We start from the raw sequence: 26,272 nt of genomic DNA on the forward strand, positions 1-26,272 counted from the left end.
GAGAGCAGAAGACTGGGTCCCGACATAGTCGGCCTGGGCTGCGTCAGAGAATCTGGGTTTCTTTCTTTCTTTTGGCCTGCCCTCGGTGCTTGCAGGACCTCAGGTCCCCCATCTGGGATTGAACCCGTGCCCCCTGCAGGGGAAGTGCACCTTCCTAACCACTGGGCCACCAGAGAAGTCCCAGTCTGCCTTTCGAACAAGCTCCCAGGTGAGGCCGATGCTGCGGGCCCGGGGGGCCACTTTGAGCATCAGGGGCATGGCCCACCTGATTGGCTGGGGAAGAGAGGCAGCTGGGAGCCCAGGTGTGAGTGGCCATCACCGGGGGTATAAGACCACCTCCGGTGGGTGGTGCCGGCCCAGGAGTCACAGTGGGTGGGAGCGGCCTTGTGGGCACCATGGGTCCACGCTCTAGGCTCTTGCTCTGCTTTCTGCTCTGGGGAAGCACGGGGTTCTGCAGCCCCCAGCCCTTCTGGGATGATGAAACCGAGCGCTTCAGGCCGTCGAAGCCGCCCACCGTGATGGTGGAGTGTCAGGAGGCCCAGCTGGTGGTCACGGTCGACAAAGACCTTTTCAGCACCGGGAAGCTCATCCAGCCTGCCGACCTCACCCTGGGCCCCGACAACTGCGAGCCGCTGGCCTCCGCAGACACGGATGGCGTGGTTAGGTTTGAGGTTGGGCTGCACGAGTGTGGAAACATGTTGCAGGTGAGGCTTGACCCCGCTCGGCAGCCCCGGCTTTGGTGGGATGACACGGGAGGGGGCTGGCAGTGCGGAGTGTGGGTGCAAGGTGGGGTTGGGGTGGATCCCTTTCATTCGGGGGAACTGGGTGGGTGGAGGTGCTGAGACCTGAAGCTGGGCCTTGGTGGCGCTGGGCCTTGGTGGCGCTGGGGTGGGGGAGTTCCTGCCTCTAGGTGCCAAAGTTGGGGAGGCAGGGTGGGGACCAGAGGTGGCGGTGCACTTTGCGCCAAGCCGGGCACCCCCGCTCTGATTCCTGAACTTCTGAACCCCTAGGGGGCAACCAGGAGGCATTTAGTCAACATGCGTGGGCAGGGGGGAGCGTGATGGGATACTCTGCAGGTGACCCAGCGCTTTCGTGGGGCCCTAGAAACTTGTATGGAAGAGGTGTGCTTTGAAACCTCAGAAAGCCCAGAAGTCATCACAGGAAAGAAAAAAAAATTTGGCGTCCCTCATTTATGTTAATGGCTTTGAAGCCTTGAAAGTGGTTTGAGGGCAGGGTCAAAGGCCATTGTGGTTGAAGAAGCTCAAAGTGTGGGTCCCGTGGGGGCAGTCTCAAATGGGTGTGTGTGTGCAGGGGGAAAACCGAGTAATTCAGGCCAGATCGCCTCCCAAGGAGATGGGGAGGGGCAGAGTCTCGGTAGGAGAGTCTTCCATCTGAAATCGGGATGGAAGTGGGGGCTGACATCAATATCTGTAGGATCCCCCGTGACTCCACCATGGAGCACAGCTGGTCAGATTGCCCGGTCTCACCAGAGGAGAATCGCGTGGGAAAATTCACGTGGGGCTCTGGCGGCTTGTGGGGAACACCACCTGCGCTGACTCTGGGGAACACGCTTGCTTGAATGATGCTCCGCTGTCCTGACATTCTTGCCTGTAGGGCAAGGAGCCCCACATTTTCCCTTTGCACCGGGTCCCACAAAAATGCAGCTTCTTTACCTGGGGACCTCGCTAATGGACAGCTAGGACTCTCCCCTGAAGTTTGAGCGGTGAGGGCGGGCCAGGCAGCTGCTCACTGGGAGGGGGGCGTTGGGAGGGAATGCAAATTGCCCAGCAGCATCTGCTGGTGTTCTTCCGGCCTCAGGCAACCACAAAACCAGTTTCCTCGTCTGTGAGAAGAGCGTGAGAATAAGTCAGAAGGAGGAGGGTGAGTTAGGTGGTAGCCGCTGTGGCAGTGAGTTGAAATTCCTGGAACTTTCTAGCTTCTTCCTGGGGGCTTTCTTGGCCCCCCAGGCCTTCCTTGGAAAAGGAAACAGTGTGTGTGTCTTGGGGTAGGGGCAGCAGCTTGAGACGGGAGCTCACACCCAAGCTCACACGCTTTGGTCACAGGGTGCTGCTTGCTGGTGACATGGAGCTGATCCAGACTCCTGGGGGCGGTGTCACTATTTTGCGGTGAAACCAGGTGAAGCGGGTCGCCTGTGCAGGCGCTCCCATGGGTCAGCGACGTGGGCTTTGAGCCCAGGGCCCGTGTTCTTTACACCTCCAGCAGCCCCGGCCCCCCTGCCCCTTGCCGGGCACACCTGGAGCGGTGATGCTGGTAGAGTTAACCCCTTCCCTTCCCCTCAGGTGACCGATGATGCCCTGGTGTACAGCACCTTCCTGCTCCACAACCCCCGCCCCGCGGGAAACCTGTCCATCCTGAGGACTAACCGCGCGGAGGTCCCCATCGAGTGCCGCTACCCCAGGTCTGCGTGGCCGCCCCTGGCCCAGAGGCCGCTCGGCAAGCCTGGCAGCCTCCTGGCAGCGCCTGGCAGTGGGGCTGTGAGGAGGGGGAGGGGCTAGGGCTGTGGTCGCCGCCCTCGGTCCTGGTGGGAGTGGGGGTGGCCCTGCGGCCTCTGCTCAGAGCCCCTGAAACTGGCCGGGGCCACAGCTGCCTCCTGGGGGAAGCTGCAGGGCTGCCCCACCCCCTCATTTCAGAAAGGGTCGCTCAGTAGAGCAGGGGTGGGCTCCAAGCTCTGACCTTGGCCATCACAACCTGCATTCCGTAGCTGAGTGAGGGTGGGGGAGGCCCCAGCGCAAAGCACGTGCCTGTGACCTTGGAGCATAAAGGGTTGGGGACTGGGTGACTGCTCCCCAACTTATAACTACAAGGCCTGGCCCTCGGTGCTGGGTTGAGGGCAGAGTAGTAAAAGTCGCTCAGTTGTGTCTGACTCTATGCAACCCTGTGGACTGTAGCCTGCCAGGCTCCTCTGTCCATGGAGTTCTCAAGGCAAGAATACTGGAGTGGGTTGCCATTACCTTCTGCAAGGGATCTTCCCAACCCAGCAATCAAACCCAGGTCTCCTGCATTGCAGGTGGATTCTTTGAGCCACCAGGGATACCTAGAAGGCTTTGAACTTGACTCTGATCTGGGAGGGGGAAGAGAGATGGTGTTGATATGACGAAGGCACAAGGGACGAGGCATGTGTGGAAGGGCCTCCCCAGACAAAATCCTGGGGGGCGGTGCTCAGACAGGTGGGCAGACACACCCCAGAGGAGGACAGTGTCTTTAGTAGGGCCTGGAGCCCCTGCACCAGCTTGTCTCTTCGCAGGCAAGGCAACGTGAGTAGCTGGGCCATCCAGCCCACCTGGGTGCCATTCAGGACCACAGTGTTCTCCGAGGAGAAGCTGGTTTTCTCTCTGCGCCTGATGGAGGGTGAGCAAGGTGGTTCAGGAGCGGGGAGCTGACAGGGGAGTGCTCTGGCAGGCTCTTACCCCCAGCATGCCTTGCAGAGAACTGGAGCACTGAGAAGATGATGCCCACCTTCCAGCTGGGAGACAGAGCCCACCTCCAGGCCCAAGTCCATACCGGCAGCCACGTGCCCCTGCGACTGTTCGTGGACCACTGCGTGGCCACGCTGACTCCGGACTGGAGCACCTCCCCTTACCACACCATCGTGGACTTCCACGGGTGAGGCTGGCCTGCCTCTCCGGGGGATCCTTCTGGGATGTGACCGTCACATCTGGAAAGATGTCACCTTCCTCTGGCTCTAACTGTGTTTCACATGCTCTCTTCAAAGTTGTCTCGTCGATGGTCTCACTGATGCCTCGTCTGCTTTCAAAGCACCCAGACCTAGACCGGAGATCCTCCAGTTCATCGTGGACATGTTCCATTTTGCTAATGACTCCAGAAACACGGTAATGGCTTAATAGCCTGGAATAAGCCTGAACTCGTAGGGTCAGGCTGACCAGGCTTCCTAAGCTGGTGCTGTTGCTTGTGAGCTGTTCCCTTAAGCAGTAATCTGATAGTTCTGCCCTATCCTAGTAACTTAGCAAGTAGATAAAGCCATGATCTCCAGTGAGATCTTTGGGAAAGCATGGGCCTTAAAGAGACCGGTAGAAAATCTATGCGGGATGGAGTAAGAAAATCCACGAAGGATGGAATGAGTCAGGGATCCTGGAAATAGAACAAGGTAGAGTGGGAACCCAGGAGACTCAGCTGACAGTTCACATCAGATGATGATACTGCATTAGCAATGCAGTATCTGGTGACCAGGACACTGACCTTATCCTCACCAAGGTCAGCAGGACGAAAACCCAGATGGCAGAGTAGAGGAGATGATAACAGCAGGTGCAAGCCTTCCTGGAGGATTTCTAGAAGGGCAAGGGAAGCCGGTATGAGCTTTTCATACTAGGTAGCCTCTCGAACTTGAACATAGGCTAGACCAGTGACTTCTTGAACCTTGAGTTTATCAGCATCACCTGGAGGGTTTGTTGAACTAGACCACTGAGCCCCATACCCTCCAGGGTTTGGTTCAATAGACTTGGAGTAGATCCTGGCACCTGCATTCCTAAGAAGTCTTCAGGTGCCGTTGATGAGCCACTAAGCTAGGAAGCTCAGCTTGACACTAAGGGTGGTGGGTGGGGGAGGGAGCTAAGATTCGGACCACATGTGATGACTGGCAGGAAGAACAGGTAGGACTGGCAGCTTGCCAGAAAGTGCTGGTCGAATTTTACAAACCAAGACACTTTTATTCAAATAATTTTGGCTGTGCTGGGTCTTCGCTGTGGGCTCCTGGGCTCTAGAGAAGGGGGCTCAGTAGTTGCAACACACGGGCTTAGTTGCTCCGCAGCATGTGGGACCTTCCCTGACCAGGGATCAAACCTGTGTCCCCTGCATTGGCAGGTAGCTTCTTAACCCCTTCACCACCAGGGAAGCCCTCAAGTAGCTCTTAAGTGAGTTTTCCTGAGAAAGGAGTTGGGAGGATGGGAATTCGGGATAGCTGGTCAAAGAAGAAACGGTGATTAAAGCAAGGATTTCCAGCTCTGGCTTCTGTACTAACCACCTGAAAAGATCATCAAAATACTGATACATAATCATCCCATATATTTTCACTTAACTGGGGTGGGGTCTGTCATGAACTTTCCCACTCCATTAAAATCTGCAAATGTGAAGGAGGAAGGATTTCAAAGCAAATAGCTGTTTACCTACCATCTAGGTTCTGTTAGTGTTTTTATGCCACTAGTCTATTTAGTCTATTTACGAATGCATCAAAAGCCATTTAAATTCTGTGTCTAACAAGCAGCTGGGTTTACGGAGCACTGAACCAGAGGCTTACGTGGCTGGGTGGCACTGAGAGGCAAGCAGTGGGAAATCTGTAGATGAGCACATGGATGCTACTTCACCTCACCTGAGAACAGCAGTCCTTTGCTACAGACGGTGATAAAAGGAAGGCTGCAACTGAAGCTACTGGGTGTTGCCCTGAAGCTTCGCAATGGCAGGTCATGTGTTTGAATGGGGCTGGGGAGAAAGACTAGACGGGCGAAGGGTCCTGGCCCCCCAGTTCGATGACCTTGTGGGTCTTAAGGTAGACGATCCTGGTTGGGGGTAGAAAGTTGACGTCACAGGTGGTCCGCTGAAGGAGAAGAGGCTTCACACAGGTGCTGGCCATCAGCACGGGCGACACCTGAGCCAGCATCTACATCTGGAGATGGGGTGGTACCTAAGACCAGAGGAGCCTGATCAAGGGAAGGCAGCCTGAACTCTGGGAGGGCTCTCCCTCAAAGGTGGGCAGGCGGCTGGGCCAACCGAGGCTAGAGTACAGGGGAGATGGACTCTTACTCAAAAGCTAATGAGGAACCACTCCGGGGATCTGAGGCCCCAGTTGGCATCATCTGGGAAGAAGCTGAGGCTCAAGGCAGTTCCCTTCCTTGGAATAAGGATGCTAAAGGACCAGGAAGCGCTTCTCTGGGTTGTGAGTGCAGCCTGGCTGATTTGTTTCCGAAAGGGTTTCCCTGCTGGTTCATTCAGCCACTAGGTGGTGGCCACAGTTTGTGGTTCTGTATGCAGAAGGCTTCAGGAAAGGTAGCTGGGGTTCAAGTGCAGGATGGGGGGGAGGGGGTGTGTGGAACCCCTAGAGCATGAGGGGGACCTCTGGTTGTGGATGCCTCTACCAAGAGGCCCTGGGCTGACCTGTCTTGTCAAAATTCCTCCCATTCCAGCAGCTAAGTTGGATTTTGTTCCCACTGGGCTTGATTCCCTGTTCCTAAGGTTTTGATTTAACGAGGCCCTGGGGGTGAGACACGGCTGATTGGGAGAAATGTGAGTCTAGGAATAAAGCTGATGGGTTGGGTTCTAATTCAGAATCCAAATTGCAACTTGCTCTGGACTTGTAGGCAAGCTGATCTCTGAATCTGCATCCTCCCATCTCTAAAGTGGGCTTCCCCTCCTCAAAGGTTAAGGGTTATTGAAGAACTGGCTTACCAGTCACTGAGCTGCCTAGAACTTTGCCTCATAATAGCTGCTCTTATTTCCAGATATATATCACCTGCCACCTGAAGGTCACTCCGGTTGACCGAGTCCCAGACCAACTAAACAAAGCCTGTTCTTTCAGCAAGTCCTCCAACAGGTAAGGAGTCCAGGCTGGGGTGGAAGACCGGCCACCCTCGCTCGTGTTGATTTCCCCCAATGTGCCCACTATTTGCAAACTGCTTCCTGCAGGCAGCACAGCTGTCTAATTTCCTGTATTTCACTCAGGTGGTCTCCAGTTGAAGGCCCCACTGACATCTGTCGATGCTGCAGCAAGGGGCGCTGCGGCATTTCAGGCCGTTCCAGGAGGCTGTCCCACCGGGAGGGCCAGCCTGTTCCCCGAAGTCGCAGGCACGGTAGGTCTCGGGAGGCCCCTCCCCTCAGAGGTACCAGCTGTTGCCTTAGGGTGACGGTCCTTTTCTTGTTCCCCATTTAAGGCCACTTACCCCTAGGGGATGGCTTCCCAGGTGGCGCTAATGGTAAAGAAACTGCCTGCCAATGTAAGAGACATAAAAGATAAGGATTCTATCCCTGGGTGGGGGAAGATCCCTTGGAGGAGGGCATGGCAACCCACTCCAGTATTCTTGCCTGGAGAACCCATGGACAGAGGAGCCTGACAGGCTGCAGTCCATGGGGTCCCGAAGAGTCAAACCCTACTGAAGGGACTTAACATGTGTTTCTAGGGGATACTATCTCAAAGCTAAGTGAGAGAGGCTCCAAGCCCCCACCTGATGTTGGCCAGGACCATTCTGCAGTCATCCTGGAGTCCTGACGCACAATCAGGGGGTTATTGTTAAGTTGCTCTGTCGTGTCCAACTCTTTTCGACCCCATGGACTATAGCCAGCCAGTTTCCTCTGTCCATGGGATTTCCCAGGCAAGAATACTGGAGTGGGTAGCCATGTCCTCCTCCAGGGGATCTTCCTGACCCAAGGATTGAACCTGTGTCTCCTGCATTGGCTAGAGATTCTTTACCACTGAGCCATCAGGGCAGCCCATAATCCGGGGTCTGGGAGACTAATGCACCTCCTAGAACTAAACCTACTGGTTCAGCCCGCTGAGCAGAACAGAACCCCTCACCTGATTCCTGGCTTGGGGACTCGGGTAACCCTCAGATGTCTTGTCTTTCAGTGACAGAGGAAGCAGACGTCACAGTGGGGCCGCTGATCTTCCTGGGGAAGATGAGTGGTCGTGGCGTGGAAGGGCTCACCACCTCTCCCCCTCTGATGATGCTGGGCTTAGGCCTGGCTACTGTGATGACCCTGACTCTGGCCGCCATTGTCCTTGGTCTCACTGGGAGGCGTCGGGCTGCTTCTCACCCTGTGTGCCCTGTGTCTGCTTCCCAATAAAAGAAGAAAATGAAATCGGTGTGGAGCAGTGACTAGATGGGGGTGAATTGGGAGTGGCTGTGTAGGGGCGGAGGGTGGGCAATAACAGGGTCATGGATTCCAACAGTGAAATCGAAGTACCGCTGTGTCTTTAGTGAGTCTGTATGGGCTTGTCTGGTGGCTCATGGTAAAGACTCTGCCTGCCAATGCAAGAGATGAGAGTTCAGTCCCTGGGTTGGGAAGATCCCCTGGAGGGGAGGGCATGGCTACCCACTCCAGTATTTTTACCTGGGAAATCCCATAGACAGAGGAGGCTGGCAGGCTACAGTCCATGGGGTTGCAAACAGTCTAACACGATTTGGTGACTAAACAACAGAGGAGAGAGGGCAGGTTGGTTTGTAAAGACAAGCCTGTGTTTTCCTAGCTTTTGGCAATGTGTCCTTCCTTGGGCCAAGGCTCACTTGGTCCAGGGGCAACTCTAACCCTGTGTGTGCAAAAAGCCTAAGGTAAGGGATGTTGGGGGCTGAAGTGGGGTGGGCCCTGCCCCACTTCTAACCCCTGCCCCACTTCTAGGGTGGTGGAGGATCCTGGCTCTGGGCCCCATGCATCTGGGGCAAGGAGGAAAGGACTTCTAGTCTCTCTCTCTAGTGGCAGCTGGCAGAAAGCCACATGTCTGTGGACTAGAAGCTCGAAGGCCATGGGTGATGGCTGAAGGCAGTGCTCATCTTGAGAGCTGAGTCTGCTGTAGAGGAGCCCCTCTGGGGTGTGGGGGTGCTGTGGTCTCAGTCCACTTCAGTCACTCAGTTATGTCCAATTCTGTGATCCCACGGACTGCAGTATCCCAGGCTTCCCTGTCCTTCCCAGGAGCTTGCTCAAACTCACGTCCATTGAGTTGGTGATGCCATCCAACCATCTCATCCTCTGTCGTCCCCTTCCCCTGCCCTCAACCTTTCCCAGCCTCAGGGGCTTATCCAATGAGTCAGTTCTTTGCATCAGGTGGCCAAAGTATTGGAGTTTCAGCTTCAACATCAGTCCTTCCAATAAATATTCAGGACTGACTTCCTTTAGGATGGACTGGTTGGATCTCCTTGCAGTCCAAGGAACTCTCAAGAGTCTTCTCCAACATCACAGTTCAAAAGCATCAATTCTTTGGTGCTCAGCTTGCTTTATAGTCCAACTCTCACATCCATACATGACTACTGGAAAAAGCAAAGCTTTGACTAGATGGACCTTTGTTGGCAAAGTAATATCTCTGCTTTTTAATATGCTGTCTAGGTTGATCATAGCTTTTCTTCTGAGGAGCGAGCATCTAGTCACTAGCTATGGGTGCTTCAGGGCTTCCTCTGACGGACAGGACCTGCTTCTCAGCCTCCCCTGCTTTCCTCACTCCCTTCACAGAGGCTTCTGTGCTCTCAGCCGGGCCACAGGCCCTAGGGGTGCTCAGTGAGGGAAGGGCACCCAGGAAGTTTGCAGCCCTTCTCCAGAGGAGGTGGCCATGCTCTTTCTGATGAGGGCTGTGATGTCCCTATGTTGGGCTGGCCCTTAGCTGCCTCCAACCTCGCCCCCGGCTGTGACTCCTCACTGGGTAAAGATCACTGTGGAATCCCAGCTTTGCTAGTCACCTGCTGTGAGCCCTGAGCACCCTTGGGGGCCAAATGGGGCTGGTTCCAGCTGGGCAGGGCTATTGAGGCATAAACTGATTGGAACCAATGGCGCTTAAAAACCTTCAGGACAAGATTTTGTGATTCGGGGTCTCAGAAGTACAGGAAGGCCTAGATCCTTGCTCCTCTGTTGTTTTTTCCCCAAAGTTTTTAAAAATTTGCTTTTGGTTGCACCGGGTCTTCACTGCTGCACACAGGCTTTCTCTAGTTGTGCAAGCGGGGGGCTACTCTCTAATCGGAGTGCATGGGCTTCTCATTGCAGGGGCTTCTCTTGTGGAGCGTGGACTCCAGGGGCGCGGGCTTCAGTAGTTGTAGCACGGGGCCTCAGTAGTTAGGGCACAAGGGCTCAGTTGTTCCACAGCTTGGGGAATCTTCCTGGACCAAGGATCAAGCCCTCGTCCCCTACACTGACACCCAGATTCTTAATGACTGTACCGCCAATGAAGTCCATATGTTGTTTTTTTTATTAACACTACTGGGCATCACCTGGGGATTGTGGGAAAGGCAGAGTCTGGGGCCCCATTCCAGACCTAAGACTGCATCTCAACAGAATCCCCAGCTGATTCTGGGCCAAGGGATTTGCATCAAGAAGGAATTTGCCTCCCTTCCTATCAGGTATGCTATATCACAAGAGACTTGGGGTAGGAGGGGTGGGCTCCCTGGAGGTGGTGATCCTGGAGTAAACCCTTAAAGATCAAGCAGTTCCTCCTAGTTGGGCAAAATGGGGGAGGTGGGTATGAAGGGAAGAGAGGACAGGGAGAACATGGGCCCTGGTGGACTGGAGGGCCTGGATGTCCATAAGGGTGAGAGTAGAGAGGGAGGCCGCATAGGGCTGATGGCGGGAAGAAGAGCCACTGAAGGGCTGCGTGCCATGGATGGACCGTCCCTGTCGGGGAGATCAACTGGGCAGCGGAGCACGGTCCGGGGGCCGACAGAAGGCCGGCCACAGTCGGGTTGGCAGTTCCCTACATCTGTAACCTGGTACTGTCTGCAGATTAGCAGAGCGTTGCTGGAATCCTGGTCAGGACCCCTGGGCCAGGCGGCCGGTCTCATCTTCCACCCAGCTCCACCCCTGCCTGAGCCCGCTTCCTCCTGCTAAGCTTTATCCTGTTTCAGGCAGGGGAGCGCTCAACTTCAGGGTCATGGGAAGGATTCATGTGACGCTTGGAACGCAGTGTGCATTCAGAGCTGTCCTCCAGAAAGATTACTCCCGGGCCCCTGGGAGACTGTCCCTGCTGCCGACACCTACGGGTTACTTGTCCTCATGGTCCCGGGTATTGCAACATCTCAGGAACTCATCTCTCATTCAACTTCTGTTGTCCTCAGAGGAAGTGGCTGGGTCTGGTGTGGGGAGGAAGTGTGCTGAGGATGTGACCCCGAGTGTCAGCCCCAGCCAGTTCCCGGGGGGCCTCAGCTCAGTGAGCGGAGACACTGGCCTCGAGCAGTAATGTCAGAGGACCCTGCCTGCCCGCCTCAAGGTGGAGCTTCCGTGGGAAAGGGAGGAAAGTGGGAGGCACATAGCTCAGGCACACGGTTCCCTGGTGTGTGTGTGGGGAAGCTTCCTATTATATTGCTAGGAAACCCTGGGTGAATCAACGCTTGAAGGTTTAAAACTTCACCCAAAGTCACATAGCACATCCTGGGGGCTCCAGCTGCCCCTTGCTTGCCCTTTTGGGAAATCCCACACTCTTGTTGCCTGAACCAGGCTGCAGCTCCAGCCCACAGGCATTCCCCACTGGTAAAACGTTCAGAAAAATAAGACAACTTAATCTTAAAATTTTGCCTTCCTGATAGCTAGGGGAAAAAGGGAGATATGAGGTATGTTAAAGAACAATGAAGAAAAGAATCACGATCCCACAAATATAAAGTAAAAAGTGTCAAAGATCTTGTTTAACTCATTCATTGACAGTAAGTGCAAGACGTAAAAAAGTGGTTCAAATGAGAATCAGGAAAAAAAGAAAAATAAAACAAAGTAAAATAAAAAAAAGACCCAACAGATTTACAAAGGCAAGCAGGAATGCAGACATGAATTTGCTGATGGGGCAAAAATGGCCTCCACAGACAGAAGTCAATAGCATCCCTCTAGATAAGAGTTATTTGTATTACTATCGGTTTTGTAAAAGGAAAGGCACAGATTCAAAGAATCAGGTAACTGGGGGTTTTCTAACACCCTTCCAGATTAACTTTCTGTCTATTTCAAGGTCTTTTGGGGGCTTCCCTGGTGGCTTAGACGGCAAAGAATCTGCCTGCAATGCAGAAGATCTGGGTTCAATCCCTGGGTCAGGGAAGATCTCCCCGAGAAGGGAATGACTACCCACTCCAGTATTCTTCCCTGAAGAATCCCATGGCTAGAGGAGCCTGGTGGGCTACAGTTCATGGGGTCTCACAGAGAGGGACACAATTGAGTGACTTTCATTTCACTTTCAAGGTCTTTTACAATTTCTCCTGACAGGTGTGAGATTTATCAGGTTTTTTTTTTCAATAGATTCTGAGCAACTCCTAAGGGCTAATGGAAATTTTCCAGAGGAGGTTGGATATCACCAGAAAGATAACCCACTGTCTACCAAGGGACCACCTGCCCTCAGCCTTCAGGCTAGGACACCTGAGTTTGTCCACACACCACGGTGGATCCCTTCTCTTTATCTTTTCTCCCCTTTGGCTGCACTGCATGGCATGTGGAATCTTAAGTTCCCTGACCAGGGATTGGACCCACGCCCACTGAAGTGGAAGCTCAGAGTCTTAACCACTGGACTGCCAAAGAAGGCCCTGATCCCTTCTCTCGAGTAGCTCAAGATCCCAAATGAATGTAAAACACACAATTCAATTGAGTAAATTTAAAGACTATATTGGCTTCTTCAACGATTCATGAGTTCGGCAGCACTCCGTCTAGCAAATAGAAAGGACCTCCAAACAGCTGTACAAAGTGAAACGCTTTTATAGGCAGAATTGGGTGGGAAGAGGAAGTTTTAAGCAGAGTGGGTTATTTCAGGGAAAGTTACCCTCCTACTATGGGGCGTGAAGTGTCTATGGGGCGAATCACTTCACTGATGCGTGCGTGTTAGTCATTCAGTCGTGTCCTCCTCTTTGGGACCCCATGAACTGTAGCCCACCAGGCTCCTCTGTTCATGGGATTCTCCAGGCAAGAATACTGGAGTGGGTAACCAGTATTCTGAAGATCAATGGGAAGCCTGATCTTGCCATTCCCTTCTCCAGGGGATCTTCCTGATCCAGGGATCGAACCAGGGTTTCCTGCGTTGCAGGCAGATTCTTTATTGTCTAAACCACCACTGGGTACTGGCTAGGTGATTCCAGATTGACTGGTTAAAGGAGAAGCTGGCTAAAGGATTATTTTCCTGGGAGAGGCTGAAACTTCAATTAGGTAGTAAGTCTTGGTTTCCTGTTGTGGGGCTTAGCACAAGTGAGTCCATTTTGGGCCTATTGTCTCTCTCTCTCTCTCTCTTTTTCTTTTCTCTCTCTCTTTTCTCTTTTTCTCTTTCTGACACCAGGGTACCAGAGCATTACTTTACAATAAAAACAATAACTGTGGAGTGGGGGCCAGAGGTCAAGTGTGATTGCTTAGATTTAAAACAAACGTCTCCAATGTATTAACTCTGAGTGCACATTAGTTATTTCAGACTGGCAGCAAGGGAACTAGCGAGGACAAAGCAGTTCATCAAATCGTGTTCCAAGGGACTGGGACTTACATAAGACAATGCTTTCGGTGGGGACAGCTTCCCACCTCAGGGCTGCAAAGCCATCATGCTCTTATGGGCTGTGTAGATCACACCTGGATCCTGAGCCAGCACCGTTGCCCAGAGATGCCAAGTGCTGCCTATTAATCAGAAATAATGAGCAAGGCAGCTGTGACTTCTAATCACACAAGCCCTCCGGAGTATCAGATGGAGGCCAATTAGCTGAGGCACCACGCAACAAAATTCTGCCTTCCCAAGCAAAACATCAGAAAGGGCTTGATCCCCTCAGCGGCATCCCTGGGCTCCAGTGTCTTGCCTTTCCCCAGGTTTACGTTGATCTTTTCTTGCTCCAGGGTGAGCTGGAGGCTGGTTCCAGGGTTGGAGCTTTCAGAAGCAGTAAACGCTGACACCTGGAGTGGAGTTGAAGGACTTTATTTTTTTGACCACATCACGTGACATGTGAGATCTTAGTTTCCTGCCAGGGATTGAACCTGGTTGCCCCCTGGAGTAGACAGTCAGAGTCTTAACTACTGGACCACAAGGGAAGTCCGACCATTAATTAATTTATTTTTAGGTTATTTTATTTCTTTTGGCCATGCCCCATGGCATGTGGGATCTTAGTTCCCCAAGCAGGGATTGAACCCACACCCTCTCCATGGGAAGCACAAAGTCTTAACCAATGGACCACCAGGAAAATTCCCCTCACCCCGAATTTATTTTTAATCTAAGTTCCTTTGGCCACCACCACTCCCCCATCTATGGCCACCTCTTTCTTGGGCCACATCATTCATTCTCAGTTGCTTACGTGCGTGCGTGCTAAGTCGCTTTGGTCGTGTCCGAGTCTGAGACCCCATGGACTGTAGCCAACCTCCTCTGTCCGTGGGATTCTCCAGGCAAGAATACTGGAGTGGGTTGCCATGCCCTCCTCCAGGGGATCTTCCCAACCCAGGGATCGAACCTGCATCTCTTATGTCTCCTGCATTGGCAGGAGGGTTCTCTACCACTAGTGCCACCTGGGAAGCCCCTCCGTTGCTTAGGAACCCTCAAAGTTCCATGGGTGGAACAAGTGCTGGTCTTTGAGACGTTATCTTTGAGATGTTAGAAAAAAGTCTTTCCTTCTGGGCAGATGAGTAAGGACGGAGCCTCTGCCAGGAATGTTTCAGCTCCCACAAGCCATACCTAACCTACCCTACTGTGTGTGGGGGGGGGGCAGTCTCATATTTTTGTGATAGAAAATATTAGCTTTGAATACTGCCATTTCCACCTCCAGGGGATATTCCTAACCCAGGAATCGAACCCGTGTCTCCTGTGTCTCCTGCATTACAGGCAGATTCTTTACCGCTGAGTTATCAGGGAAGCCCAAATATATAGTAAATAAAATAAAAGTCTTCAGCTCATCTGTTACCTTCTTGGAGCACCTTAGATTTCCTCCCAGAAAAATCTCTGCCAATGAGCCTGTGTGTGCATTTTGAACACACACACACACACATCAGTGTTCACTGCAGCACTATTTACAGTAGCCAGGACAGAGAAGCAACCTAAATGTCTATTCATTGACAGAGGAATGGATAAAGATGTGGTACCCATTTACAGTGGAATATCGTGCTCTGTGCTCAGGCATTCAGTTGTGTCCTATCCTTTGGAACACTTTGGACTGTAGCCTGCCAGGCTCCTCTGTCCATGGGATTTTTCAGGCAATAATACTGGAGTGGGTTGCCATTTTCTCCTCCAGGGGATCTTCCCAACTGAGGGATCAAACAGGCATGTCTTGCATCTCCTGCAATGCAGGTGGATTCTTTACCCACCAAGCCATTAGGAAAGCCCAGTTGAATATTAATCAGTCATAAAAAGAATGAAATAATGCCATTTATAACATGGATGGGCCCAGATATTGTCATACTGTGTGAGGTAGTTTAGACAAAGACAAATATATGATATAGCTTATATGTAGAATCTAAAAAATGGCACTAAGGAACTTATTTATAAAACAAAAATCGAGTCACAGATGTAGAAAAGAAACATGGTTATGTGGGAAGGGGGTGAAGGGGGGGTAAATTGGGAGATTGGGGTTGATATATACACGCTAGCATATATAAAATAGATAACTAATAAGAACCTACTGCAAAAAAAAAAAAAAAGAACCTACTGCATAGCGCAGGGAACTCAATACTCTGTAATGAGCTATACAGGAAAAGAATCTGAAAAGAATGAATATATGTCTATGAATAACTGATTCACTTTGGTGCACACCTGTAACTAACAAAACATTGTAAATCAACTACACACCAATAAACACACACACAAATAACTACCTACTCTACTGTAACCCTCTGCTCTGAAAGTTCCTTTTTTACTTATCACTAGATCTCAGCTCCCAGTTCCATCAGCACCTGTGAGTCTTCCTCATCCTTTCTACCTAGCGTCCCAGGTCATTTAACCAGCCCCCTTCTGCTGCGTGTATTGGCTTCAGGTTCAGTTTGCAAGTGGTCCATCCAGCTTCCCTCATTTCCAGCTTCCCGAGGGACATCTTGCTGTGACCTCAGGGCACAGCACACTCACTTTCTCCTGCCTAAAAGCTCAGAGTCCCTGTCCCCCCTTCTCCCGCTTGCTGCTGCCCTATTTTGCCTCTTTTCACAACCGGAACTCTTCATTTTTCCGCAAATAAAAATAGTCTTTCTTTTCAGGTTATAAAAATGGAAACTATTCATTGGGACACACTCAAATGCTACAGGAAAAATACAAAGAAAGTGTATCACCTGCTATTCCCGCCTCTCAGAGGTCACTGGGTTGGCTTGTGTTCTCTGAAGTGCACATGGCCACAGGCATCCTTATGTAAGTGGCGTCATCCCCCCCGTGGGGGTTTAATCCTCTACGATCCTCTCAATCCCCCCTCCCACGTGTGGAACACAAAGATGGCTCTTGGAAGAGCCGCCTGTATTCCCAGGCATTCCTACCTCCATGACCTCAGTTTGGGTCTCTCAATGGAGACCGCTGTGCGGTCACCACTGGCCTTCCTGTGCTAAGTCAGAAGTTTGGGACGTTTCTGATTGTCAGCTGGTTGACTGAAAAATGAGGGAGCCCCAGATAGGGAGGCAGGAGCCCTGGGTTCTGGGATGGGCTCCCCTCCCAGGGACCAGCAGGTTGGGCCTCTCAGAAGTGTCTGTCATCACTGAGCACCCCCTTCATGGAACCCTTCTCTTGGATCTAAGCCATCATGCTCACCCCATGTCCCCAAGTCCAGCCTCTTCCCCAGGCATTTCTGCCTCTCATCTGTCCTTCAGAAGTCAGCATTCCTCAGGGGATTCCCTGGCAGTCCAGTGGCTAGGACCCCACAGTCCTGCATGCCATGGGCGAGGCCCAAAAAACTGGGAATAACATCCATCTCATTGAGAGAATTCACTGAGGTGACGCATGTCCTAGTAGGTGCTCAGCACCTACTAGGTGCCTTAGACGTCCTGTCGATGATTATGGCTGAGGTAATTGAGGCTCTGAGAGGGGAAGGGAAGTGTCCTATTCTAATCTGTAGCCACTTCAGGCATCAGTATAAATTGCAGGTAAAACGCTACCCTTCATTCCTCTATGGAGAGCTGGCTCTGGGCATAACTGGGAGACCCTGACTTCGATGCGTTCCTAGACTCAAGACCGGTGTCCTCTAAGTCAGCTCCGGGGTGGTAAGAGGTCCTGGCCTAGGGTACCAGAAACTGGGCCTGCTGCAGGCACTCCTTCTCTTCCTTCACAAGCTTTTGATTAGATTATGTAAAGATATCCAATCAGAGCCCAAGATTCAGAGGACTCTGAACTCCCTGCAACTGTATGTAAAATGTCTGTGTGTACACATGTGAATGCATCTGAGCATTTTTCTGGGAATAGCTTTCTTTAGTTTTGTAAAGGAAGTCTGTGATCCAAAAGATTAGTCACTAGCCTGGTTTAAGCCTCATCACTTTTGACCTGGTCTACAGCCTAAGCCTCCAAACTGGTCTCCCCACTCCTTTCTCAATCCTCCACCCACCACAAGGGTATCCTTCTAAAGTGCAATGCTGCCTCTCTTTCCCCTGCTTAAATCCTTCCATTGACTCCAGTGGACTAAATTTCTTGTGTGATATTTAGAGTCCTTCATAATCTCACCCAGCCATTTCCCCATATCCTGCCACACCCGAATCCATTTTTTCCCCCCTAATCCATTTTCTTTGTCTTCACCCTGTCCATGTATCTATCCTCTGCCTTGGCTACACCGAACATTTCTTGCTTCCTAAATGCATCAGGCACTTTCTCATCTCTCATCCTTTGTAAAGGTTTTCCTGTATTCCATTTGACAAACCCCTATTCAGGCTTGAAAATCCAATTCTAGTGCCACTTCCCTTGCAATGTCTTTCTGACATCCCCTCTTTCTGCAATTAGGCACCCCTTCAATGCTCTTACTCCTTTATCACATTTTTCACACTAGATTGTAGTTGCGAGTTTAAGGGTTTGTCACCTGAGTAGGTATGAGGCTCTCCTGGGAGGCACCCAAGTAGGTTGCTACTGCTAAGTCACTTCAGTCGTGTCCAACTCTGTGCAACCCCATAGACAGCAGCTCACTAGGCTCCCCTGTCCCTGGGATTCTCCAGGCAAGAATACTGGAGTGGGTTGCCATTTCCTTCAACAAAGCTCTTTTTTTCTTGGAAGAAAATCTATGACCAACCTAGGCAGCATATTAAAAAGGAAAGACATTACTTTGCCCACAAAGGTCGGTCTAGTCAAAGCTACGGTTTTTCCAGTAGTCACGTATGGATGTGAGAATTGGACTATAAACAAAGCTGAGCTCTGAAGAATTGATGCTTTTGAACTCTGGTGTTGGAGAAGACTCTTGAGAGTCCCTTGGGCAGCAAGGAAATCAAACCAGTCCATCCTAAAGGAAATCAGTCCTGGATATTCATTGGAGGGACTGATGCTAAAGCTGAAGCTCCAATACTCTGGCCACCTGATACGAAAAGTCGACTCATTGGAAAAGACACAGATGCTGGGAAAGATTGAGGACAGGAGAAGGGGCCGACAGAAGTTGAGATGGTTGGATGGCATCACCGACTCGAAGGACATGAGTTTGAGCAAGCTCCGGGAGCAGGTGATGGACAGGGAAGCCTGGAGCGCTGCAGTCCGTGGGGTCGCCAAGAGTCGGACACGACTGAACTGAACTGAACTGAACAGGTGCACGTCGGGCTGGGCCCCGCCCCCCTGCTGCCCCGCGGGAACTACGTTTCCCAGAAGGCTGAGCGTCTTGGGCACGCGCACTGGAACCCGAGGAAGCTGCGACGCCGAGTTTCACTCAGGCTGCCTCTTCGTTAGAGTGGGAGCTACAGCCGGAGCAGTGCCCAGGCCGAAGCGGAGCTGCAGTCTGAGCGCGGCGGTGTCCTCCGCCCGCCTGCCTCGCTCTCTTCAGTCTCGGTGAGAGGGGCGGGCCGGGCCACCTGCTCGTCGCCTAGGGGTGGGGTCCCGGGGACGCGGGGGAGACCGAGCCGAGCTGGGACCGGAAGGGGGCGGGCGAGGGCGTGAGGGAGGGTTGGGCCAGGCTGGAGAGGCGCTCCGGGGTGAGGTCCCGGGGGGATTGCGGGGACCGGCCTCTAGGTGGAAGTCCCCGGGGGCGGGAGTTGAGGGGATTGAGAGACGCCCGCAGAGCTTTAGGACCGGACGGGTGGGGGGGAGCGGGAACGCCGAGGTGGAAGCCGAAGGGCTGGCAAGGGGAGGGGCGCAGACCCTGAGAGTTTGTCCCATCGGGAGGAGAGTACCCTTTCTCACAGGACCCGGAGGCGGCGGCGGCGGGGCCACCGGGCTGCCCTCGTGAGGGTGTGGGTCCTGCTGGGGTCTGCCTCCCGGTGGACGGCTCCTTGGAGTCGGGGGCTGTATTTCTGAGGAGTTCGCTTAACTAACTCCGCTTTCTTCTTCTCAAGTAAGGTCCGCCTTCCAGGAAGTGCCTCTTCTCTGGAACCCTGGCTCTCTTCTGCGGGGTGCCAGTAGCTTACGCTGTGGAGAGGACTTACAAGACTTCCCTCCCCCTTTGCCCCCGAAACTACCCTTTCTCAGGTCAGCTACTGTCCTCCACACTGGTTCCTCTTCCCTAAGTGCCAGTAGCAGTGGAAATAGTGTGTGCATAGACGCTCGGCCGCTTAAGAAACTCGAAATATTTCTGCATGCCATCGTAGCTCGTCTAGAGTTCTGGAAGGTGGTCTTTCTGGTAATCAGGCTTTACTTAAACCATCAGGGTAACTGTAACTAGGCTTCTTGTTCATTTAGTGTGCGACCTTGACAAACTTTTACGTTCTCTAGTTTGTTGATTCCTTGGATGCTCACAAAGCAAACTGGCTTACAAAATCCTTTCAGGCCTTTCTGTGGAAAGGCTTTTTTTTTTCCCTTCCCCTAAGTAGCCCCTTGATTATTGAGTGGGCAGAGGGAGACTACTGTACCTTCTGCCCTGCCCAGGCTGTTGGAAAATAAATCTGGTGGTTTCCAGTCCCCAGCCGCAGCACACAGACCCAACATCTGTGCAGTCGTTTTCACTAACTGCTGTTTCCCAATTTAAAACCCGATCATCTTCTTCCTTGTTGGCAAAGGTGCCTTGGAATTTGTGTCGCTGAGTCAGCAAGCCTTTCAGATTTGCCCGGTTTTTGTTGTTTGCGTTTTCTATCAAAATGGGAATCTACACAAATCATTCCTCCTAAGGATCTGGTATCTCCATCAAGAAGGCACCGTTTGTGCCAGCTCTCCACAGAGAAAAGATGAGAGCCACGGGAACTTCACATCGCTGCCTTCCCAATCTGGTTTTCAGTAGAGAAAGTGCGAACTGGGGAGGGGGAAATTTGAGGTCCCCAGTATGAAAGTGAGCCTTGGGAGTGGATTGTTGATTGCCTCCTGTCTCAGATAGATTCAGGTGGCTTCTTGCCAACAGCTTCTCCTGTTTAACCAGTCTTAGAAGCTACTTTCTGTTTTCACACATGCATTATGAGATGTAGGACACGAGTCAGGATTTCTGCATTGGAAATTTTAATTTCTTTGGTCACTTGAACCTTTACTGGATGCTTCGTTTTTGTCAGGCCCCTTGCTCGGTGCTGAGGGTGCAGTGGCCAGCCACAAAAACTCTGTCTTCCAGGAGCTCATCGTTTGGTGGGAAAGATAAAGAAACCATAGGCAGTGACAAGGTGTTGTCAGTGTGATACATATTGAGGAGTGGGTAGTCACAGGGCAGAGCCCACCCCACCCCACCCTTGCCCAGGAGGGAAGGTCCAGAAGGCTTCCAGAATGTGAGAGCCAAAGTGAATTGTGAAGAAGGAGTAGGACCCAGGAAGTAGGGGACGAAGCCTGGCAGAGGAGTCAGTAAATGCAAAGTTGTGAAGAGACCTGGCATGTCTGGGTCACTGTAAGTGTGGCTTCAGTGTGACTGGGGCAACCAGATGGGTACAGGGCCGAGAAGCCTTGAAAGGTAGGCAGAGGGCTGAGTGTGGGGGCTTTTACGTGTCATGCCAAGACTTGGGGGATTTTACAGGAGAATTCCGGGAAGGGCCTTGTTAAATGAACACCCTGGCTAGGAAGCGTGGAATGGATTGGATTGGGTCGTTCTCCTTGTGACTGTTTCCTTAGATCACGCCAGCTTCTAGTAGAGGGAGGTAGACAGGGAAGTTTGTGCTCTCGCTGTTCTTGGGCTTGTTCAAGAGATAGAGTGGCCGGAGAGAGCTGTGGAGGACCGATGCAGTGCCGTAGAAGCTGATGAGGGGATTTTCTTGCAAGAGGGCACGTCGCGGCATCCTGGAGATGTTTAACTAGTTGGCCAAGTGGGTGGGGTTCCAGGTAAAGTTGAAGCGCAGAGTTGGGGAAACCGGATGTATATGGGGTAGTGGGTCATCACTCTCTGGAAGGAGTCGGGGAGGGGGAAGTGTAGACGGAAGAGGGGTACTGGAGAGAGGTGTGCCGCAGATAGTGTTGATAGGGAGGGACCTGGCTGATGGACTTTCACCATGGGCCACGGAATGTGAACATTGTTTCTAGACCTCAAATGGAGGTGTGGAAGAGAGAGGGAGGCAGGACTGTATTCCAGGAAGCTCCGCCTTGCCCCTGTCTCTGAGGTGGGTGAGGAGGAGAGACAGTTGGAGAAGCCAGGTGGGAGAGTGTGCTTATCCAGGTGAGAGGCTGAAAGGTCCCAGCCCGGTGCTCACAGTGGGGGCTGAGGTAGCAAGAGAGCAAGCCAGGGCAGCTGCTGGGCTGGGGAGAAGCTGGAGGAGGGGCAGCCCAGAGCCAGGGGATCCAGGAGGAAAGAGAGAGAAGCAAGGAAGGTGAGTTTGACTTCAGACATGTTGGAGGTACCTAAGAGACAGCAGGAATGGGGCCACGGACGAAGCGTCCCTCATTCATTCCACGTGTGCCCCGGAAGTTGTGTGCTAGGGTTTGTGCTCAGCACTCGGAGGTGAATTAAACAGTCACCTCTGTGGGTTTGTTTTAATATTCATCTCAGATAAACAGAGAACTGGATTGCTCCACACTGATCACCCATTCACACATGGCCTACTTTTATTTGTTTCCTAAGTTTTTTTTAATGAGTGTTGTGAGTTCCTGCATTTCATCCATCCACAACAAAAGCCAAGATCTTGAGAGAGAATACATATCCAGTTTTTTATCTTTCTTCCCGTTCCGATCCTGAGATATCCATTATCCCCTTGCTTTCATTTTTATCTATTTTATGGTTCCTGGGTATTCCTAAGGAACCTAAAAAATATTGCTACAATTTGTCCGTAGTATTGCATGTCACTTGGTTCATTTGTCTTGAATATTGAATAATAGTCCATGGTGTGAACAAACCAGTTTCTGCATCTGATCTTCTATTGATGGGTGCTTGGTCATTTCCAGGTTTTTGCTGCTGAGAGAGGGCTGTTCTGAACACTTCTATACATGTTCCCTGTTACACCCACTCAGGAGGTTTTCTTGGGTGTGAACTGAGGGGTGGTGTTTTGCTGGATCATTGGGTAAATAAATATTCAACTTCCATAGCTGTTGCCAGACTCTTTCTGAAGTGGTTGTATGAGTTTGCCCTTGTACACTTTCACACTTGCTCCACACTCTTGCCAACACTTGATATAGGCTGATTTTTTTTTTTTTTTTGGCCAATGGAATGGATATAAAATGGGATCTTTGGGATCATGGTTTCTATGTCACCAAACCCTAATGTCAAGCATCTCTACATAAGTTTATTGGCGTGCGTGTTTCTGTAAATTTTATATCTTCTGCCAGTTTTTCTGAGGGCTTCTTGGCATTTTTTTTTTTAATTGATTTGTAAGAGTTTTCTTATGTATGCTTGATTTTAATCCTTTGTGCTTATTGCACATATCTTTTTCCAGCTTACAACTTTCTGTTTTCTTTAAGGCACATTTTGTCGAGCAACCATTCTTGATTTTAACACAGTGAAATGTATCTTTTCATTTATAGTCAGCGTTCTGTGTCTCCTTTGAAAAATCTTTTCCTAACCGTATCCTTGCCTGTCAGGAGCCCATGCCTCGGTGGAGGGGGCAAGTAGATAATTGCACTCCGATGTCACATGAACATTGGCGGTTAGGTGTGGCCACTTCTCCCTGCAGGGCAGGAGTGTGTATAGGAAAGATTTCACAGGGAATTAAGAGAGGAGTGAATGGACAGGTGGAGTGGACACTCTGGGTGGCGGGGGGGGGGGGGGGTGGCCATGAAACAGCCTGATCGGTTCTGGGCTGTCCCTGGGGTTGCTGATGGCTGGACCAGTGATGCGGGCAGGTTATCTGAAGAAAGATCTGGATGATCAGCGTGCGTGGGGTTATTGAAGCCGTGGGAACAGATAAGAGAGTTACTGGGGAGTGTAGAGAGGAGAGGTGGACCAGGCCTGATTGCCCGATGCAGGGAAGGTGTGGCTCTGGGAAGCAGCTGGGCTTGCCCGGCCCGGTCCGCATGCCGCCTGTTGGGCGAAGACCGACGTGTCTGCGGAGCGCAGGCTTGCTACGGGGGAGGCTCGCCAGAGCCATAAGCACTCTTGCCGTTTTTAATAGAGAAACGGGTTCCGAGAAGTGCTTCTCAACTATCCGGACAGTGAGAGCACAGCGTGGCTGGCAAACCATAGCTCACGGGCCAAGTCAGCCCACAGCCTGTTTTTGTACATAAAGTTTTATTGGAACACAACCACACGAGTTAGTTTACACGTGGCCCATTACTGTTTTCACACTGCAGAGTTGAGTAGTTGCAACAGATACCCTATGTTCTGCCAAGTCTACAATAGGTACCTTCTGACCCTTTACAGAAAAGGTTTGCCGGCCCCGCCCTGGGGAGTCATGGTAACTGTGGTAACCTTGAGCGGTACCGGCCACCACAGTGGTGCAGCTTGTTGTCGCTGCCTGGATGATGAATCTGGGTCAGGCCTGCAAACGTTGCCAGGTTTTCTGGTTTTCAAGAAAAGCTGGAAATCTGGATTGATTGATTTATCCTAATTTTAAAACATTGGCTCAATCTGTAAAATTTACAAACTGTAGTAGGCTGAGCAGATACATCTGGCAGGCTGATTTGCCCATATCAACTTCTCCCTCTGCAAACTGATTTGGGAAACCTGTGACTGGGTTTCCCACGTAGCTCAGCTGGTAAAGAATCCTCCTGCAATGCAGGAGACCTGGTTCGATTCCTGAGTTGGGAAGTTCCCCTGGAGAAGGGATCAGCTACCCACTCCAGTATGCTTGGGCTTCCCTGGTGGCTCAGATGGTAAAGAATCCGCCTGTAATGCAAGAGACCTGGGATTGATCCCTGGGTTGGGAAGATCCCCTGGAGGAGGGCATGGCATAGCAACCCAGTCCAGTATTCTTGCCTGGAGAATCCCCATGGATGGAGGAGCCTTGTGGGCTACAGTCTGTGGGGTCACAGACTCAGATCAACTGAGCTACTGAACACAGCACAGCACATACCTGTGACTTCTCAGGCAACTTGCTTATCGTTTGCCTGAGTTTTCTCATTTATAAAACAGAGATAATACCCTGTCCAGGATTGTAAAGATTAAGAGAGAACAGTTAGAAGATACTTAGCCAGCACTGTGCCCGGTAATACATAGTAAGCTCTTGTTGCTGGCCACTGTGCCTGCTATTGCTTCCTTGGCTCCCACATTCTGGCCTCAGGGTAGGCCTGGGAACCAGGGCTCAGCCCTCTGATGACCTGTGGGTGGTCAGTTTGCTCCTGGCCAAAGAAGGGGCAGCGGGTTCTTGGTGCTGGTGGAGGAGGTTGTCCATGGAGCAACTGTCGGTCACCAGGGCCCACCCCCTGGATACTGTGTGGCTTTCTGAACCCCAATTGGGATAGTCTGCTCTGACCTGCCCTTGGAGGCCCCAGACAGGCACCAGCCAGGACAGGAGTTGTCATTTCCTATCTTGCAGCCCCAGTGTGCAATGGACAACTCAAGTGTTAGTTCTTCAATCCCTCAGAAGTGCAGTAAGGTCTGAGTGGCACTTGCTGGAGCCATCTCTTGTCTAAACCAAAGTCTTACCTTGCAGTGCTCCTGTTGTAATAATCCAGGCCCTTGGATGGTGTATTTTTTGCACTTTCTGGTAACTCAGGGGTGGGGCGTGTGTCTCTTGGCAAGGAGGCACCATGGTGCTTTGACAGGCCTGTTAATGAAACCCCATTGGGATGGGAGTGGCTGTCTAAAGTCAGGATGGTAGGCTACAGCGGTGGGGGTTTGGTTCCTATTTACGATCTTTTGAAAGTTGTGGGCGTTGTAGAGGTTTGTTTCTGATAACAGAAGTAAAACTTTCCCACTTTAAAAATGGGAAAAGTTCAGAAGTTAGACAAAAGGTCTTCTACAGTTTCTCTACTCAGAGGCAGCTGTTAGCATTTGGGTACATTGCTACTGAGTTTTCTCTCTGCTTCTCTTTTACCAAGTCAAAGTAGTGCTGTTGGGAATAGCTTTATGTTGACATTTTCCTCTAATCTCATTAGATAGATTTCTTAATGACTGGGTCAAAGCAAGTGAATATATATATATATATATATTTTTGTTTGTTTGTTTGTCTTTCTTTTGGTTTGGCCTTGCCGTGGGGCATTCAGGATCGTGGTTTCCTGATCAGGGATTGAATTCGCGCGCTCTGCAGTGGAAGCATGGAGTCTTACCCACTGGACGCCAGGGAAGCCCCCTGAGTGAACGTTTTTAAACCTCTTGATACATATTACCAGACGGTTTTCTGGAAGGGGTTTATCCCTTCCAGCAGTGTGACTTCTCAGTGTACTCTTGCTGGACTGTGTATTGATATTGTTATTTTTATGGCTTTGAGAGGCAGAAAAATAATACTCTGTTGTGTTAAAAACAACACGTCTAGCAAAGAAGCACATTTCTTTGAAATGTCTCTGCACAGGATCTGACTTTCCCAGGTCCATGGGAACGCTTTCTGACAGTGCTTGGTGGCCAGCTGCCCATAGCAGGTCTTTCAAGGTCATGCTCTGGTCACTGGTCGTGCTTACCGTGTCAGCTGGTGGGGTGTGGAGTTGCAGGCCCGTGCTTCTGGGAAAGCACCCGAAAGAGAGGCAGCTTAGAAAATAGGGCTTAAGGTCACCCAGTCTCACTGGTCTCCAGCCGGTGCCCCTCAGACGCCTCTGTCCTGCATAGCAGCTTCCTGGGCCTCTCAGGGAGTCAGAAATGGAGGGCGCCCTCTGTGGCAGAGCACCCATGTTTTTACATTTTGCGTATCGATGGGAGGCGTACGATCACGTTTGGAAAAGGGTTCTGCTGTTTAAGAGGCTCGAAAACCCATCCAACCCCCTGAGCAGTTGAGCCCAGGAGAGGGGCTGTGACTGTCCCAGGATCATTGTGTGTGAACCCAGGGGTGAACTACCCAGCTCAGGCTTGGGCCAGGCCGCTTCGTATTTCAGTGGGATTCAAGGGGGAGGAAATGGGTCCTCACGTGTTGGCATATTGATGGTCCCTCAGTCTGGGCACCAGTTTAAAACCACGCTCGGGGACTTCTTCCTGGAGGCCTCAACTGTAAGGGGATCCACTTGTGTGGTTCCCCGACTTGGAGGCCCACAATTAGGCGGGATGAGTTTCACTCGGATTCATGTGTCAGCTCAGATCTTGTTCTAAAGCTTTCCTAAATCCCCTGGGAATAGAAAGACTTTCAG

At 51.5% G+C, this 26,272-nt stretch overlaps 2 protein-coding genes across 4 annotated transcripts in view; both read left to right on the plus strand.

Moving 5' to 3' along the window:
- The first annotated feature begins 395 nt into the window (after positions 1 to 395).
- Positions 396 to 7,824, plus strand: ZP3 (zona pellucida glycoprotein 3). The gene is made up of 8 exons (XM_020869271.2): positions 396 to 704; positions 2,301 to 2,419; positions 3,266 to 3,369; positions 3,447 to 3,624; positions 3,734 to 3,851; positions 6,471 to 6,562; positions 6,691 to 6,818; positions 7,592 to 7,824. The coding sequence occupies exons 1-8, from the start codon at positions 396 to 398 to the stop codon at positions 7,807 to 7,809; spliced, it is 1,266 nt and encodes a 421-aa protein (XP_020724930.1). The 3' UTR covers positions 7,810 to 7,824.
- A 10,576-nt stretch (positions 7,825 to 18,400) lies between these two features.
- Positions 18,401 to 26,272, plus strand: part of DTX2 (deltex E3 ubiquitin ligase 2) — a 33,506-nt gene continuing 25,634 nt past the window's right edge. For all 3 annotated transcript variants that reach the window (XM_020869000.2, XM_020869006.2, XM_020869013.2), the window contains exon 1: positions 18,401 to 18,562. The gene's annotated coding sequence lies outside the window, so the exon portion shown is untranslated. The remainder of the gene's footprint in view (positions 18,563 to 26,272) is intronic.

The sequence above is a fragment of the Odocoileus virginianus genome, chromosome 33 (genome assembly GCF_023699985.2).
Source record: "Odocoileus virginianus isolate 20LAN1187 ecotype Illinois chromosome 33, Ovbor_1.2, whole genome shotgun sequence".
NCBI classification, from domain to species: Eukaryota; Metazoa; Chordata; class Mammalia; order Artiodactyla; family Cervidae; genus Odocoileus; species Odocoileus virginianus.

What these genes read in the sequence shown, in the direction of transcription:
- ZP3 (XM_020869271.2), top strand. Translation starts at nt 396, where the DNA reads ATGGGTCCACGCTCTAGGCTCTTGCTCTGCTTTCTGCTCTGGGGAAGC. An exon ending in TTCAGCAAGTCCTCCAACAG is followed by an intron (nt 6,563 to 6,690) that starts GTAAGGAGTCCA and finishes TATTTCACTCAG; the next exon opens with GTGGTCTCCAGTTGAAGGCC. An exon ending in TCCCCGAAGTCGCAGGCACG is followed by an intron (nt 6,819 to 7,591) that starts GTAGGTCTCGGG and finishes CTTGTCTTTCAG; the next exon opens with TGACAGAGGAAGCAGACGTC.